The sequence below is a fragment of the Pimephales promelas genome, chromosome 23 (genome assembly GCF_988280905.1).
Source record: "Pimephales promelas chromosome 23, fPimPro1.hap1.1, whole genome shotgun sequence".
NCBI lineage: Eukaryota > Metazoa > Chordata > Actinopteri > Cypriniformes > Leuciscidae > Pimephales > Pimephales promelas.
The window spans coordinates 7,649,963-7,667,995 of record NC_142791.1 but is presented as its reverse complement, the minus strand read 5'-3'; the positions used below and the strand labels follow the sequence as shown (position 1 = coordinate 7,667,995).

At 37.4% G+C, this 18,033-nt stretch overlaps 1 protein-coding gene across 3 annotated transcripts; it reads right to left on the bottom strand.

Annotated features, from left to right (window-relative positions):
* Window positions 1–427: 427 nt before the first annotated feature.
* ilk (integrin-linked kinase) lies at window positions 428–17,987 on the bottom strand. Of its 3 annotated transcripts, none has more exons than XM_039677017.2 (13): window positions 17,849–17,987; window positions 14,626–14,980; window positions 7,723–7,888; window positions 7,350–7,445; window positions 5,661–5,757; window positions 5,425–5,508; window positions 5,168–5,253; window positions 4,970–5,079; window positions 3,277–3,404; window positions 2,972–3,093; window positions 2,469–2,568; window positions 2,032–2,162; window positions 428–1,950 (listed from the first exon to the last, which is right to left on the bottom strand). In XM_039677017.2, exons 2-13 carry the CDS (start codon window positions 14,712–14,714, stop codon window positions 1,801–1,803), a joined length of 1,359 nt encoding a protein of 452 aa, XP_039532951.1. In that variant the 5' UTR covers window positions 14,715–14,980; window positions 17,849–17,987; the 3' UTR covers window positions 428–1,800. The 3 variants fall into 3 exon arrangements, with proteins under 3 accessions (XP_039532951.1, XP_039532953.1, XP_039532952.1); XM_039677019.2 differs by having other exon boundaries at window positions 14,626–14,900; window positions 17,849–17,984; XM_039677018.2 differs by having other exon boundaries at window positions 14,626–14,895; window positions 17,849–17,980.
* Window positions 17,988–18,033: the final 46 nt, after the last annotated feature.

Sequence of the window (18,033 nt, the reverse complement as noted above, 5' to 3'; positions counted from 1 at the left end):
AAATAAAATAAATCAATTTCGTAATACAAATATTGTTTATATTTTTGACGGGGTTAAAACGTCCAGGTGGTATAATTATCAAGAGACTTTATAAAAAAAAAAAAAAAAATATATATATATATATATATATATATATATATATATATAGCTAAAAACATGTAGCAATTTAGTTTAAAAATAGTATTGATTAATGAAAAATTGTCCATGACCAAAATGAAGGAATTTTGATAATTTATGTATGCGACAAGAAAACCAAAAACATGACCCCTTTAGATCCTCAACAACAAATACAATTGTGTGCAGGTTAATTTTTTAAATAAGTTTTTTATTTAGAAGTAACTTACATCGCAAAACACTGTTGTCAATTTTTATGTCAACAACCAACTCATTTATTTTCTGACTGATAAATGAACACAGATCAAAACACTTTGCATGGCCAAAACATTGTATTTGTTCTTATTTTCTTTTAGTAAACTTTAGTTATCATGAATAAAATATAAACAGTCCAAATCTCCAAAATAAAGAATTAAGTTTCATTAAAAACCTCACAGGGTGAGAAAGAAGTAAGCATAAGTTAGATAACTAGTCTTTTTTTCATTATCACCGCTATTTGCTTTTCAAAACATAAAAAAGAAACACTGAAACTAAAAAAAAAAAAAAAAAAAAAGTCAAGTATGCTTGTTTCTGTCTCTTGGTTTTCCTATTGCATACTGGTGAGCGGATAAGTGGAACATTGTGAAAGCAAAACAAGGAAGTGAATAGATGTAGTGTTTAGAAAAGCAAAAAATAAAGGCACTCATGGGCAGCCTAATGTATCGCCCATGAAAAAAAACACATCTATAACAAGTATAAAAATCTCTCAGATATTTCAGCACGTAACATGCTTAACATGTACAATGTAAATTAGAATACAGGAGCCGGAGGCATGTTAGTCACATAACAGAGGATGCAGAAATCATGCATTTGTATGGATCAAGAAAATATATAGGTTTATGGGAGCTAGAATTACAGATATCTGTGACACAAACATTCTCACATTTGATGTGACGTGTAAATGGCTCTTCCTTTAAGCATATGGTACCTTAATCAAACATCAGGGTTTTTTTTATTAAATGTATTTCCCTGCTATGAGAGGGACTGTACAATCGTGATATTACGGGCACTTAATAGTTTGATTTTTTTGTTGCATGATAAGGCATAAAATTGGCATTAGCTATTGCATTATTGCACTGCTTTTTTATTTTTATAAACAGATAAATCTCAGGCAAACTTGGCCTATAGGACTTTTGTGATCAGGACAATCTAAAGCAAACACATAGTTGAAAGACAATGGCACGATGCTTTAAATACTAACAGCGGCTGATGCATGCACACTTGCAAATAATACAGATTTTGAGTTTGGTGGCGTCCCTTTGATGGAGTGAAAATGACACAAATGGAGCGAAAAGATGCAGAAAATGTGGGAGTGGTTAGTTGAAAACTGATTTCACTGTACATTCACTGCGTCCAAAGACCGTTGCCGCCACTTCTTGTTTAATGGCTATAGAAAACAGGGTTCTGAGAGGAGCGTCCAGAAAACACCAAAAAGGACAGATGAACACATATATGCACAAACACTTGTCATCTTCACTGATTGCATGTAAGAATATAAGACAGTGAGAACGTGGCTTTAAAAAAATGTTCATCAGCGCTTCCACAAAGCGTTTTTTTTCTTTAGCAGAGGGCTACAGTGGCATAGAGCACTTTGGTGAGTGGTGAATTTTAAGGCAATACTGTGAACTCAGTGTTTGCAGGGCGGTTTCATTTGTCTTGCATCTTCTCTAGGATGGGCACGATCATGTCAAATTTGGGCCTCTTGGCGGGGTCCTCGTTCATGCAGATCTTCATTAGCTTGCAGATGTGGGGGGAGATGCCCGGCGGGATGGTGGGCCGCAGTCCCTCTAGTGCCACCTAGTGGGGAGAATAGGAATAAGGGTGTTTGGTTTGGCTCTTGCGTGGAAAGTCAGGTGCATATGGTGGAATCCATCTCACCTTCATGCCGATCTCCATGTTCGAGAGGTCAGCGAACGGCACCTCTCTGGTGACGAGCTCCCAGAGCAACACGGCGAAGCTCCACATGTCCGCAGAGCGCCGGTTTATCTCCTCGGGCTTCTTCTGTAGGGCTGAGAGGAGATGTGGAGGGAGGTGTTTAGGTATCAGTGGATCAAAACTTTAGTTTAAGATTACATTTATTGTTGTTCTGCAAGTTTTCACAGGCGAAGTGTTTTCCCTCACATTCTTCACAACATTAGTCATGTAGATTTTCCGCGTTCATCAACACAAACCTGCTTGGTTTGAAAGTGACCTCTATTGACAATGGACTTTTTGGTCGTTGCAAATGTGACCATACATTAGACTGATATATTGGATAAAGTGACATTTTTGTGAAAGTTTGAAAGTATTTTGAGAGTGAAGGAGAGGATTGATACCTTCAGGTGCAACCCATGCGGGAGAGTACATCCTGCCGGGACACTGGAAGGAGAACTTCACATCTGCCATGCTTATCCTGGCCGTCATATCCTCGTCAATCTGATGTCAGTGAATCAATGAGAACAGATTCATTAGGATAACGGAGCATGAAACTGTTATTTAGGCCGAGCTCACTGTTTTTGCTTCATATAAACCTGTTCCTGTTCTAAATAAATGGGAAACTAGTTTCACAGAGAACTAAGACCGTCTACAGCAGTTCCTGTTGTGAGACTAAATTTGTGGAGGGCAAGTTCCACTGAATCAGTTCCACGTGTCATGACAGCAAGTAAACAAACTTGTATTTTGCAATGACTGGTTAACATTGAGTAATGAATGTCTGGGGGAAATGAATCTACAGCAAAGCTCATGTCGCCTAGTAGAAAAGACAGGAATAGACACACGGGAAAACCCCACAGTTGTAGAAACCAAGATAAGTGGGAAACGATTGCTTTCCGTTGCTCACCATGACACTCTTGCTGTTGAGATAATGCCGAGGGATCATGGGCTCCAGTGTGTGCAGGAAAGCCATTCCACATGCTATATCTAGGCCAAACTTCACAGCCTGCGTCTGATCCACAACAAAGTCTAAATTGACGAGAGAAAGAAGAGAATACAAGAGAAGGTTTGAGAGACTCGGCATAAGTAAATATAACTCCAGAATGTCCAGAATTGAAAGAGCACTTAAGCATACTTTCAACATTAAACATTCAAATGAAGCAGACATACACCACATGATTTGAGTGAGACAGTAATGTGTGTTTTACTCACTGGTCCCCTCGTGAAGCACATTGTACAGGGAGCCATAGGGCATCCAGTGTGTAATTATAATTGGATGAGGGGCGGGCGGAGCTTGACACGCCCCCAGCATGGGCAACACATTGGGGTGGGAGAAGATTCTACAGTAGGGGAAACGGGACACATGAACACACAGATACAACAGACCACTAACACGATGGAGACATTTCACAGATCAGGACTGCCCTCTCTTTTGGAATAAAATAGTTCACCTAGACTTTTCCCTTTGTTCCCTTTGGTATTGATATTTTGATAATTGAATCTGGTTGACAACTTGACACACCAACATAGTAGATGTATACATCTGCACAATTATGGTTACAAACACTCACTCTTGTAAAAAAAATAAAAATAAATAGAAAACAAAAAAATTTTTTCGTTTTATTTCAAGAGAACTGAATGAGATAATGTGGTACTCTTACAGTAGTTCAGAATCAGCTTGACTTGTGAACTAATCACTCTTTTGAGTCTTATCTTTATAATAAATCTGTGGATTCAGTTCACAAAACCAGTCTGAATGATTTTAATAATCCGGTTGCAGCAGTTAACAGCTAAATGAAGCAGAAGCTTATTGGTGAAAGACAACTTAACTGATGTTTGTCACATCACGCTATTGTAAGCCTTAAAGGAGTAGTTCACTTTAAAAAAAAACATTTGCTGATAATTTACTCACACCCATGTCATCCAAGATATCCACTTCATTCTTTCTTCAGTCGAAAAGAAATTAAGGTTTTTGATGAAAACATTCCAGGATTTTTCTCCATATAATGGACTTCAATGGGAACCAAACGGTTCAAAGGGCTTTAAACGATTCCAGACGATAAATAAGGGTCTTATCAAGTGATAAGAATCATTTCTTAATTTCTTTTCGACTGAAGAAAGAACGACATGGATATCTTGGATGACATGGGGGTGAGTAAATTATCAGCAAAAGTTTTTTTTTAAAGTGAACTACTCCTTTAAAGAGATACTCCACCCAAAAATGGAAAATCTGTCATCATTTAGTCACCCTCAAAATGTTGCAAACCTGTATGAGTTTCTTTCTTCTGCTGAACACAAAGGAAGATATTTTGACGAACGATTGGAACCAAACAGTTGTGTGGCACGATTGAATATAATACTATGGAAGTCAATGGTGCCAAACAACTGTAAAAATATCCAAAAATCACTTCAACAGTGTGATATATTTCCTGCAGTTGTGTACTTACAACATCCCAAAGATTTTTAATTTCAGAGAAATTCCTATTTAAAATAATTGTCTGTCCCGGAATTTTCACTTGTCACCCGACCCTACCCCTGTGTTATTGTAAGAGGTTAGCAACCCCTCGTGGCGAATTTTGTGTATTTTTATCATATTTAATTTTATATGTCCATTTAGTCATATAGTTTTTATGAATTTTTATTTCAGTTTTAGTTTGCTATTTTAGTACATCAAGTAAAACTAAATGAAAAAGAGAAATGTTTCCTTGACAAATAGCTGAAATAAAATAAGTTTCTTTAAAATTTGTATACTTTATCATTTATATTATTTTTTAACAAGTAAAGAAATAGTTTTGTTTTAATTTTAGGCAACAATAATAACCCTGATTTGGAATGAGTATATGATGACAGAATTCATTCCCTTTAATCTGTGTAATCTGGACACATTGGACTGGCGGTTCATCACCTTAGTTTAGGATACTCCTCATTGAAGTCACGGCTCTTTCGAGTAGTCCAGTCCCGCACATGAAGCATCTTGATCACAATCTCTGTGCCCTGCCAGCGACCCTGCCACAGCTGCCAGAGAGAGACATCAGTGTTTGCTTAAACGCTCTGAGACATGGTTTGGGTAGCTATTGTGGTTTACTTTGGTAAATGAGCTCACCTCCCCAGAGTGATTCTCGTTGATCTTGGCCAGCATGGAGAGCTGCTTATAATCTATGCCTGCGGTTTTGTTTAGTGTGCCGTTACCTGCAGACATCATGGAAAAAAATTACACAATTAAACCTTTATTGTGGATAATTCAAATAATCTTATATTGCAACCTAAATACAGTTACACTGAATGACAATAAAAGGCCTGTTTGCCAAAGCATCTGCGTTATGAATACAAATGAGAGTCAGATGTTCTGAGGGCACTTACGTGGTCGAGTTCGAGTGGTTCCCTTCCAGAAAGAGTCCTTGAAAGGAACTTTGGACAGGCTCTGTCCCTGTTTCTCCGCCAGCTCTGATTCATAAACAAAACAGAATTATTAGGCCTGACGCAACATTTTATTACAGAAACAAATCTTTGAAGCTTCACAATGTAAGCAAACAATCCTCCAACAAATCTACTTGCTGACGTCACATTTGCTACATTTAGTAAATAAGAGTGTTCACCTTTCAGATTTGCAGCAAGCGGTGGTTTGGCCTTGTCCAGTGGAGTTTCACCATATTTGTTGCAGATGCTCACCTGAGCACCGTTATTGACCAAATCCTGGAGATAAGATATACAATCATATATCGGGTACAACAGAAACTCAATTCAGGGATCAATTTCAAAATTCCATATTTTTCCATATATTTTTTTTTTTTTGGTAAGACCGCGTTTAACGCAAGTGGTTCATGTAGAATTATATTTGGTATAAAGTACAATCAACTGTAAATATTAGCACTTGCATGATGAGAAGAAACCAAAAATGCTTTATAACCTGCATATTCACGTTTGACACTGTAATCGTGGTTTGAGTTTGCGCAATCGCCAAAGTACAGTATGAATTAAATGATGGTTTGCTCTTTTATTTGTTGCTGGTTTGAGTGGCATACACACATTAATTTAGTAAAGTTGAAAAGAGACTTGCATATGTTAAAGACAAACAGTTTTGCATAATGAAAATGTGCAACTTGAATTTATTCAGTTGTGTTTTACAAACACTAAACGATACATAAATTTTACCATGAAATTACTTTGCTTGTATGATCTATTTTTAGAAATTCTTAATTTTATATTTTAGAAAACTGAATACGGGATATTTTTCCATACTTTTCCAAAATCTGCAAATTACTCAAATCAAATTACATAATTTTCCAAAAAGCATGAAAATCCTGTAAATTATTATGTTTTGTAAACTACTGAATGCCAATTTTTAAACATTTTCATTATTTCCAATCAAATATTAAAGAAAAAAAATGTAGTGGTTGCCTTTTTCCATCAGTGTTATTTTACTATTAATTATATACTGTTTTAAATGAATTTCATTTATTTTTAGAATTTTTTGTATTGGCTTTTATTGTATAGTTTTAGTTTTCATTTTAATTTCAGTAAGTTTTAGTCATTTTGTTAAATGCATTATATATATATATTTACCCCAGTTTCAGTTTTAATAATTTTAGTACTTCAGTGTTTTTATTTTAGTTGCCAAGTCAACATTTCTAATTATCGTTTAAGTTTTTGGCACTAAAGAGCTCCAAAAATGATGTAAATAAAAAAAATAAAAACACAAAAGTGGTTAATATGACTGTAATCACTTAGGACTATATTCCGAGTCTTCTGAAACCAAACTAAAGCTTTATGTGAGAGACAGACCAAAATTAGACATTCTGCGAAATATCTTTAGTTGTGTTCCACAGATGAAAATCAATTCAAATACTTTCTTTCCCAACAAAAAGCTATTGTATGGATTCAGAAGACTTGTGTGCACTATTTCAATCAAATATGATCAATACTAAAAATATTAAAATTCATAGACATGCATACTTTTTATACGGGAATTTAAACATTCAAATAATATGTAAAATACATTTTTAAATTATGATTTTGTGTGAAACGTTGAGGGTCTATGCTTTGTAATGATACCACATTTGACTGTTAATGTTCCATCAGGACTTTTATATATCAAAGAACGATTGTAATTACATAGTTCCGGACCCGTTATCTGTTTATGACCTCGAGAGTGTTTTTCAAAGCTCTTGTCCCCATTTATTATAATTACATGAAAAACAGCTATTGATCCCCCTCTACCAACTGAAATATTTTCAAAACAATGCAGAATTTCAAATTTTTGCCAGCAGAGGGCACTTTAGACTAACCTCAGCCACCAGGTCATGGGCCCAGAAGCAAGCATAATGGAGAGGGGTGTTGCCGTGCTCGTTTGCCGCATTGGTATCTGCTTTACACTGGATGAGCTAGACAACACAAACCACAAGATGATTCAGTATCCAGAACAAAAACACAAATCATCCATTTAAAATCTGTTTAAAGAACTAAAAGGCATAAAAATGCACATTGTCCATTTAAAGGTTTAAAGTTTGTGTGTGGAAGTATTTATAACTCTGGGAGCTTCTGTTTGCAGCTGTGTGTTTGTTTACACCTTTCCATGACCGTTGTGGTCACTGTGGTTGTTCAGGTGCAGATGTGTGAATGTGTAAGTGAGCGTTTATATCCACTACGTTCTGTTCGCACCTTGGCCAGAATGTCACGGTGGCCGTGGCTCGCAGCCAGGTGCAGGGGTGTGTCGTCGCCGCGGTTCATGACATTGATGCGCGCCCCTCTCATGATGAGCATATCCACGACACCCGAACGACCCTCACGGCACGCCCAGTGCAACGGACTGAACCCGTGATCATCCCTGCGAGAAACAAACATATGTCAGCAGACGAGTCAGTAGCAAGTCATAATTATCACATCAATACTTAAAGTCACACTCAAAAAATATTTATGCCTAAATATAAGATTAATGTACGTACTTAAATTGCATTTAAAATAATATAATATCTGACCCGTTTCATTTATGTATGAAGGACAGATATGCATCACATTAAGCTTGTTTGTTAAAACCAATATTTTTGGAGTGCACACAGGTAGGGAAATGATGTCAGTAGTTTCATTTTTGGGTGAGCTGTCCCTTTATATCAAGGCAGTATTTTTAAAGCAGTGGTTGGCTGTAAACCGTCTCCAGTCAGGCTAGTGTTCTCTCTCTCAGCTGTCTGTCTCCAGCCAGTTAAATATAAACAGCCGTTAACTGGCCCTTTCCTCTAGATTATGTACACCCCCCACCCCCCGCTGTTCGAGTTCGAGTCCGAGATCCGTTCTCAGGCCTTCCTATTTCCTTTTCAAAACCGCAGTAAAACTCGCACTTTCTTCAAGTCGACAGTCACACAATAACAAGTTACAATAACAACAGAGTGATCTGACGGCTCACGTGAACTGATCCACTTCAGGTTTTTACTATTAAAACCACTGAACGCAACTGCTGTGAAAGTGTTACAAAGGTAAAGTGTGTAGCTGGTTATGCTCATCCCCACAGAGATCAGTTGTAATGAAGTGTTTGTTGAAGAGCTGGGTGTGTGCAGGACCGTAGGAAGCCTCTGGATAAATAGTCAGGCCAGTAGTGTGGCTAAACTTAGGGAGAGCTGCTGAAACTTCTCACAAGTTCCTGCCGGAACAGACCACACACACACGCACGCACCGAGTCAAGTTTGGCCACAGCTGAAGGGGTTAAAGAGAAAAACAACAAACCAAAAATAAAGAGGAAGAACCCCTGCCCCCAATAAATCAATTCATTAAAGTGGATTGGAATCCTACATGAGCTTCCCAAAGGGAATTCCGGAATGTTCATTATTTCCGGCCAAGCGGCACATTTCAAGGAAATGTGAAAAAAAAAAAACTCTTTTGCTGATAATTTACTCACCCCCATGTCATCCAAGATGTCCATGTCTTTCTTTCTTTAGTTGAAAAGAAATTAAGGTTTTTGATGAAAACATTCCAGGATTTTTCTCCATATATTGCATTTTACTGGGAAGCAAAATGAACGAATATTTTTCCGAGTCAATTCGTTCATTTCGTTTGTTGAATGAACCAAATGACTAGAAAAAAGATTAGTTCATTTTGATGAACGAGTTCGAACCGGAGAGTCACAAACTTGCATCACAGAACAGAGCAAGGCGAGGCGAGCATTTGAGCTTATAAAACTTAAACTTTGTTATTTATGTTTGAAATGACCAATCGTTTCGTTAAACAAGACCCTTTTTCATCGTCTGGAATCGTTTAAAGCCCTTTGAACAGTTTGCAGTTTGCACTGAAAAACTCTCATTTGGACCTTGAACCATTTGGTTCCCAGTGAAGTGCATTATATGGAGAAAAATCCTGGAATATTTTCATCAAAAACCTTAATTTTTTTTCGACTGATGAAAGAAAGACATGGACATCTTGGATGACTTCTTTAAAAGAAGAAGAAAAAAGGAAATAAAAGGAAAAGGTAGGAATAAAGAAAGTACAGCAGAAAAGGAAGAAAATTGGACAGAAAGGAAACGGAGAAGAAAGAAAGTAAAAAATGAAATGAAAAAGAAAGAGGCAAACAAAGGAAGTGTGAAAGGAAGAATCATAAAAGGAAGAAACTGTGAAAGACAGGAAGAAAGTTGGAAAGGAAGCAATTAAGAAAGGGGGGAAGAACAAAGTGGAAAAGGAAGAAAATGGGACAAAAAAGGAAAGAATGGAAGCAGGGGAAATGAAAAAAAAGAAAGAAAGAAATTAGCAAGAAAATCACACGGAAGTACAAGGAAAGAAAGAAACTAAAAATTAGTAGGAAAAACGCAAGGAAGCGGGAAAAGCAAAGACGGAAGGAGAATGAGGGAAGGAAAGCTGGTCAGAGTGTCAGAGCGCATCATCACAATAAAGCAGCAAAGGCCAGGGCTGAACAAACCGAAGCGGGAACACCAGGAAATGAGATTCAACAAGATCTCTTCCTTTGCCTGCTCAACTCATGCCCAGTCACTTTCCCTTGTCCTTGTAAGGACGTGAAGCATGCACTGTTAACAAGCACGTACACACACACAGAGAAAGACAGAAAGGAACGTTTACACTAACCGACTTACAAACGACAGACTATGTAAACATTGATACTGAGTCACACAGTTGAAAGATTTCGTCTCAAGTCTGCGGTTATACGATCAAAGAGTTGAAAAGCTCTCTTATTAAAGAGTTTCCTTCGGCCAAAAAGCATTCTGGAGTTGCAGAAGGCGATGATTTAACCGTGCCACTCCACACATCTGAGTTCAGGTTTCTGGCTTTCAGCACTGGTGGAGTAATCTGGTTGAGTGAAGCTCATACTGAATTAGATCATGAGCCACACATCAGTGAGGCGCCATGGTCTATAAACCTATCTGAGCTTGCAGGCTAGTGAAGTGGGCCAAATTGAGGTATGTTACAGGAAATGTAACTGAAACTGGGCAGATAATATCGCTGGACATCTAAAAGGTACTTTCTGATTCAAACCGCACATCAAAAAGGATGTTCTATTTTTAGACGGTGCGGCTAAAAATAAGAAGTTAAAATACAGGAAGCATTTAGCATAATAGTAACTGATTTTCGAAATGTGCTTCTGATTGGCTCGAGCTGCAGCAGATTCGGTGTCTGTTTTAAAGCCACAGAGACAAAGACAGCTGTAACCTGGCATTTAGTTTCTTCTACCATCATTTGCATCTCTGAGTCATGTCCAGACTTCAAGAATGAAAAACATCCACAAAAAGTGTTAGTTCCTCTTTGAGAGCTTACTCAGTCAGCTTAAAATGACATTCACTAGAGAAGCACAGATGCAAAACTTGTGTGTGATACGGATATCCGACCTTCAAAACAACTTGAAACATAGGTGGTGTAACATAGCAAATTACACTGCACACAAGACCCCTCCAAAAAAGTTAATTTGCAAGAGTACAGAACTACATACAGAAAGTCAGAGAACTTGTTACTCAATATTTTGTCATATTATTTCAATTTTGTATTATTGTACATTTTAGTTAAAAATATTATGCAAAATTCTAAAAACATGCCAGTACAATCTTAGGCCAAATTTGGAAATTTGAAAAATTACATTTATTGATATTAAAAAAATATGTATTAATACCCTTGTCCAACTGTTGAGCTTTAAAGTTTACATGAAATCAAAATAGACCGTTTTTAATTTAATACATATTTGTGTTCTAAATGATTATGAAATGAATTTCTCTAAGTAAATACGATTTATCAGTTAATTTGTTGTAATTCAAATTACATCAAAACTTGACCTTTGTAATGAATGTTTTACAATAAATTACATTTTTAAAAGTCAAATGACAATACATTTTATTTTTCAAATTGTTGTAAAATTTGTTTGGTCGGACATTTTGTTTAATACCGATTTATAATTTTGCATATGAAAGATTTACCAATATAACTGAAACAGAAAAATCTTGTCAGCTGAGATTTGAGGAAACCTTTTTCTAAACTTTTCTTGCGGTTTTATTACTGTAATAATACTTTTTTTTTTTTTTAAATATTTGCATTTCTTGACTAAATTAAAAAAGCTCTGCATCAAAAAAATATTTTCATCAGTTATTTCAATTTGAAAATGTCTAGAGCCTGTACCATACTGTAGCTTTTTGGGAAATTGCTTAACATTATTTTCCCTTCAGTTGATCAGGAAGATAATTTCAAAAGTGGAGTAATTTTTTAGATACTAATAATCATAGTGAGTAAAATAATGTCAATTTTCATTTCACACTGATTTTTAAAGCTAAACAAATAAGACCAACAATTTCAAAATCAACTTAAATGAAGACTTCAGGTATGGCCAAAAAGGACATTTCCATGGAAACATCTACATCAGTTAAGATGGACATTAAACAAAGTTCAGTTTGTTGACTGACATGCTGTAATGCGAAGCATAAACTACACCCATGTATGTCTGCAATTTCCTGTCTCCTCCCACAAAAGCGTAGGGTCGTGACATCTGAAGCCATGCTAAAACTCTACATGGCCCTTAAAAAAAATTGAATCACACCCCCCCCCCCCCCCCTTCTTAGCAGAGGAATCATTTCATTAGGCAATTCTCGACCGGCTAAAGCAAAAGACAAATCCCTTCGCTGGAGTTTTTCTATTTCTGGAAAAGGAAAACACTTTGAGATGGGTAAGAAGAGAGGGAGTGAGAAAGAAAGAGAGAGAGAGAGAGCAGCGACACAGAGAGGACTGGTATGGCTCAAGTCAGCATGCTTTGCTTGGTGAGCTCATCGTATGGAAACTATTCGTCCTAACCATTTAGTTTAAGCCCAGACCATTCTCTCCTCCCCCTCTTATTTGAGTCACAAATTAGACAGACTCCTACTCACACAGGTTTGTAAAAGATCAGCTGATGTTTAGAGTAGGGAATTGACATATAGCAGACAATGAGAGCGCTAACATAAGAAGGGTTTCTCTAAAAAAATATCAACCGGAGTCGGTATTTTCCCCTGCTGTCTGTTTTTCAAGCCAGTAAGTCAAACATCTCCTTACAGTCACAACTTCAGCCATGTGAAGAGCACAGGAAATGCCTCGATTGTGATCTACATCGGACATGACGCCACGCCTCCCTAAATGAATTATCTAAACTAGCCGCTGCCTGCAATCTGCTGATTTTGAGCTGAATCAGCCCCGGCGAACCATTAGTCTCCGAACAGTTCCTGTCAGGTAATAACTCTTGTGGCTGACATCAAGAGATGCAGGTCCAATCAAATTCCTTACAAGAATGATCCACCTGAGATTTTTTTTTCTCTCTCTCTTTCGTGCTGCTCAGCTGTTCTGGGATGTATTAGTAAAGGAAGGAAAGCCAAGGCTGTTTTGTGAGAGGGAGCTTGGCAGAGATGGAGGTATTTGAAGAGGGTGCGTGGATCAACTCTGTGTATGCTTTGCACCATATAGGGATAGAAGTGAAATTCTGGTCTTTAACACGTGTGGAATGTTTTTCATTTCGTTTAGAAGACATAGACAGGATATTTTAGATTGTATTTCTTTAAACCTATGCTAACCATGATGAGTTTACCACAAAAGGAATGTGCTATATTAACATTCTCCAACCATGATTTAATAATATGCTCCATAACTGATGACTAATATTAACTAAAAATAATATTATGACTAGTTGTCAAAAGTACCGAATTTGGTACTGATATTAAAAAAAGTGACTATTCCAGCATTTCCCTCTAACATTTTAAGCGCTGTTGAACAGATTCTTAAACATCTCTGATTGGTGTTCACGCGCTAAACATATATGTCTGTGATCACATTTTTAACTTTCAGTACCGACTTGGTACCGAAGTCTGTACTTTTTGACAACTCTAAATAACCTGATAATAACAAAAAATACTAAATGAAATCAATCATTTTATATGCTACAAGAGAACAAGAGTAATATACTAATACCGAATCTCCTTAAAGGGTTAGTTCATCAAAAAACGAAAATTCTGTCAGTATTTACTCACCCTCATGCTGTTCCAACCCCGTAAGACCTTCGTTCATCTTCGGAACACAAATTAAGATATTTAAGATATTAAGATCGCTCCTGCATACTACTCCATAGGCTTCTTGAGGGAATGACTCTTGCTGGCATCGAAAATTCATTAAAGACATCGTTAAAATAGTCCAAGTGACTACAGTGGCTCAATTTTAACTTTATCAAACGACGAGAATACTTTGTGCGCAAAAACAAACAAAAATAACGACTTTATTTCAACTATTTACTTCAGTCTCTATGGGCCTGTAGTCAGTTAACGTAGTGAGATAGCGCAAACTACGTCACACGTAGGCTCACTATTGGCCGACGCTGGTCATGTGTGTGATGCGTGTGACGTACAATAACAGAAGCTTACGCTATTAAACTAGTAACCTGACTTGCGCAGAGGGAGAAATAAACGAATAGTTGAAATAAAGTCGTTATTTTTGTTGTTTTTTTGCGCACAAAAGTGTTCTCGTCGTTTGATCTAGTCACTTGGACTATTTTAACGATGTCTTTAATTACTTTTCGAGGACAGCAAGTCATTCCCTCAAGAAGCCAATGGACTAGTATGCAGGAGCGATCCTAATATCTTAAATATCTTAATTTGTGTTCCGAAGATAAACGAAGGTCTTACGGGGTTGGAACAACATGAGGGTGAGTAAATACTGACAGAATTTTCATTTTTGGGTGAACTAACCCTTTAATGCTTCAAAACCATCTGATTGAAATATAAGCCGTGTACGCCACGACAGTAATAACTGAATGAAATCCACAACAGATGAAAAGTGATAACATCTACCCACATCGTCTCTCTGAGCCACTGCACCCAGGGATTAAAAGACAGATAAAAGTGCAAGGGGTGAACTAAGGGACAAGCCTTTACAGAAGATCCTTCTCCATGTGTGCACTAAGTAAACAGGACATATTCTTTACAATACAATGCAAGTTTCGCAAAGTTTTTAGAGGCCGTGGCCTCCAAGTATCCTCCCCTACCCGTTTGAATAAGAAATGAAGGTAATAACAGCTAATAACCACACTGGAATCCACCTAATAATAACAGCTCTGACTAAATTCATACTCACCCCTGGTTTAGGTCATTTTCTGTGTTGTCCAACCAGAGGCGGACAGCTACCGCATTGCCTTCCCGGCATTGAGTGAAGATGTCATCCATCTCGGCACCTTCTCTCCTCTCACACTACCGGAATCGTTCGTTCCCTACCGGTAGTGTCCTGGGAGAGGCGTCTGATGCAGCTGTACCCTGAAGCCGACAGGTGAGGGCTGACACAGAACATCCAATCAGGGAAAGGGTGTGTTGGGACAGTCTCTTCACTGCCTCAGAGCAAGTGTCTGCGCTGCACTTGCATAGAAACAAGAAGGAAGCTCAGATGAGGTGTCCAAAGCTTGCACAAAACAAACACACTGTCACAGTCCAAGTAACTAGGGAACAATGACAAGAAGCGGAAAAATTACAAGTAGCCAGCCAAAAACGAAAGGGTGAGGCTCAATGGCATGATGCTCAGTCTTAAATTTTTTTTATTCATTTATTCAAATAAATACATGCAATTCATACACAGGACTTGAAGGCACAGTTACTATGTTTTTTGGACGGGGAATAAAGTCTACATGATCCTGATATTATAATGAAGAAGAAAACAAAATTATTGAAAGTAGATTTTCTTTCTTTAACCATGGACACTCTTATATGTCAATAGCTATGTTTCCATCCAAATTGGGAATTTAACTTATGCACAAAATTGGTAGCCTGGATGCCAGCCGAACTTAGCCCCGCCCACAACATTTGAGGATGGGAAGTTCGGTTTGGATTTGATCCGTTATGATGCAAGTATGCCTGAACCAAAGCTGTTTGAGACCAATCAAAATTGTCAGGGGAAGCTTTATACGATGATGGACAGATGATCAACTGTAACAATCCTCCATGTCACCAAATAAGGTGGGTTGGGTTGAATTCGTTTAAAACAAAGAATGGCTGCCGGTGGAGAATTTAGATGTGTAGATTCAAGTTCAAGTTACTTTATTTGTACCCGAAGGTAGATTTTTGTTTCAGGTAAAAAAAAATAGTTCATTAGGTGGTGATAGCCTAGGTGATGATTACCCATGTAATCATGCAGGTCTCAGCTTGTTATAACATACATAACACTCCCTCACTGAGTCCAAAACATCCCTCTGTCAACAGAATGTGTTTCTTTAATACTCTGACATCATCACTCTTCGCAAAGACCCATCATACTCCCGAAAAGCTACTTCTGTGTCTGTTTCAGTTTAATTAGAGACTTTAAGTTGATGTCACATTTATTTATTAAAAACAAAAAGGAAACTGCGTCAAATACATTTAAGAAGCTATTTCTCATTAAACCATCATGCACTGTATACTTTGGTGATAATGTTTGAGTTGGGAAACTGGAGAGACAGAAAATGACAGACAAATTAGATAAAAGCAGGCTGATATTGATTCAGTTAAATATGAATTCAATCACAAAGACACTGAAAGGTAAACATGATAGTTAAGAATCATAGAAAGATGAGTAAAATTTGACAGACAGACATAGGCCTACAGGTCTATATTCAAAAAGATAGTTTTATGTTCTAACAGATGGCAGGTAGATGTCTGACAGATACTGTTTAAACTGACATAACAAAATAGAAGAAAAACAGGCTGGTATGCATGGGGACAAAATTAAAGGGGTGGTTTACTGCTTTTTTTTTCTTTGCATGATTGCGTTTATGGGGTGGAATATAACACGTCTTTGTTGTTGGTTTTTTTTTTAAGCCTTATTTTTCATACATTTCTTTATTGTAAGCCGCTTTATCCTCTGTCATTTGAACGACCGGTTGACTTCCTATGAAACCACTCAGAAACAGGAGCAGATGCAACTTTCTGGAGCACATGCAACTTTCACCCTTTATGGGTGGAAGTTGCATGTGCTCCGGTGTAAATAATGGTGTTGATACTGCTGTATCAGTTTGAGCCAGAATCAGACCCAGAAAGCGGCGATGAAAAGAGTCAAGCAGAACCTCGCGAAACACGGCCCTTATAGAACGTTTCTGAACATTTTTGTACATTTTTTTATTATTATTTCTATTCTATTTTACTATTATTATATAAGAATTTCGATCCGCTGTTACTTGAAAACGCTACTACTGCTAGTTAGCTTTTGAGATGCGTTTTTCTCCTGATTAAACATTTAATATAATGTAATAAATGGAACTGGTTGAATTTAATTCGTGGAAGATTCTGCAAGCTGTCTTCCGTAAAATGCGCAGCACAGAGCGCTAAATTACGATTGTAATTTTCAGGAACATAATAAAACACAAATTTTAGCTATAGTTGACGAACTACGGCATAAGTAAGAACTAGGAAGACTGAACACAGAATACCCGACAGCTGGGTGAAAATAACACACTTTAAACGGCATGGCGACACTCTTCCTCTTTGATAAAGCCGCAGAAATATGGCCATGCCCACTTTTTTTGCATAATCCAGAGGGAGGGTTGATGTAAATTTATGGGTTAGTTACGTATAAAACCCGGGAAGTATCTCGTTGTAGTCCTATCGAGTCGTTTTTGTAGGCACTAAACTTCCTGGTTTTTAAAAGACTGTATCTATATAACTTAGTCTTTATCAGCAACATTACATTACACACTACTTAAAATGAAAAAAAAAAAGCGAAATCACAATCAACCACCCCTTTAAAAGTTCAAACAGGCAGGCAGACAGTTAGAATGATAGACTAAGCGAGTGAACACAGACAACGTTATGTTCTGACGAGAGGCAAGTATTCTAATGGAATGGGACACACATAGATATACAGACTGACAGATAGATAAGTTACAGGTCAGATCTATAGATATGTTTTCAAACAGAAACAGATGGGTATTTGTTCAAGAAGACAGAGAGAAAGATAGATAGCAAGATAGTATTTGTAGCAGACAGATAGAAAAACAGGTAACGTCTGTTCTCTCAATAAAACTGACATTAGCCGCGTAGCTAACAGATACTCCATTCAAAGAGTATAAAGACTCCTAATTATGGGTGAACCAAAAGAAGAATAATAAGAAAAAAACACGATATGAATTATAATGTATTTACTCATGAACAATTTATTTATTTTCACTCTACATTTTATTTATGGCTATTCAGTAATGTTGGTAGTTTTGTCTTGGACAATAGCGTATTAGCGCACTGCTAGCAGTCATATAACGTTACGCCCACAGTCACTGAACTTCACGATCAACACTCGATTCATGCTTCCTTTACACTCAATCGATCATAACAACCACAATTACCTGTTTATGTGACCGCTTTCAGCTGGAGTGGACCAACGGTTATGACTGGGACAGTCCGGACCGACACTCTTCCACCGTCCACACCCTACTAGAGACCGAGTCTGTGATCTCCTCCCCACCGACAGACACTCACTCATTCCCCGCAGAACACGTCCCTTTAGCGCCCTCGGCTGGAGAATGAGAAA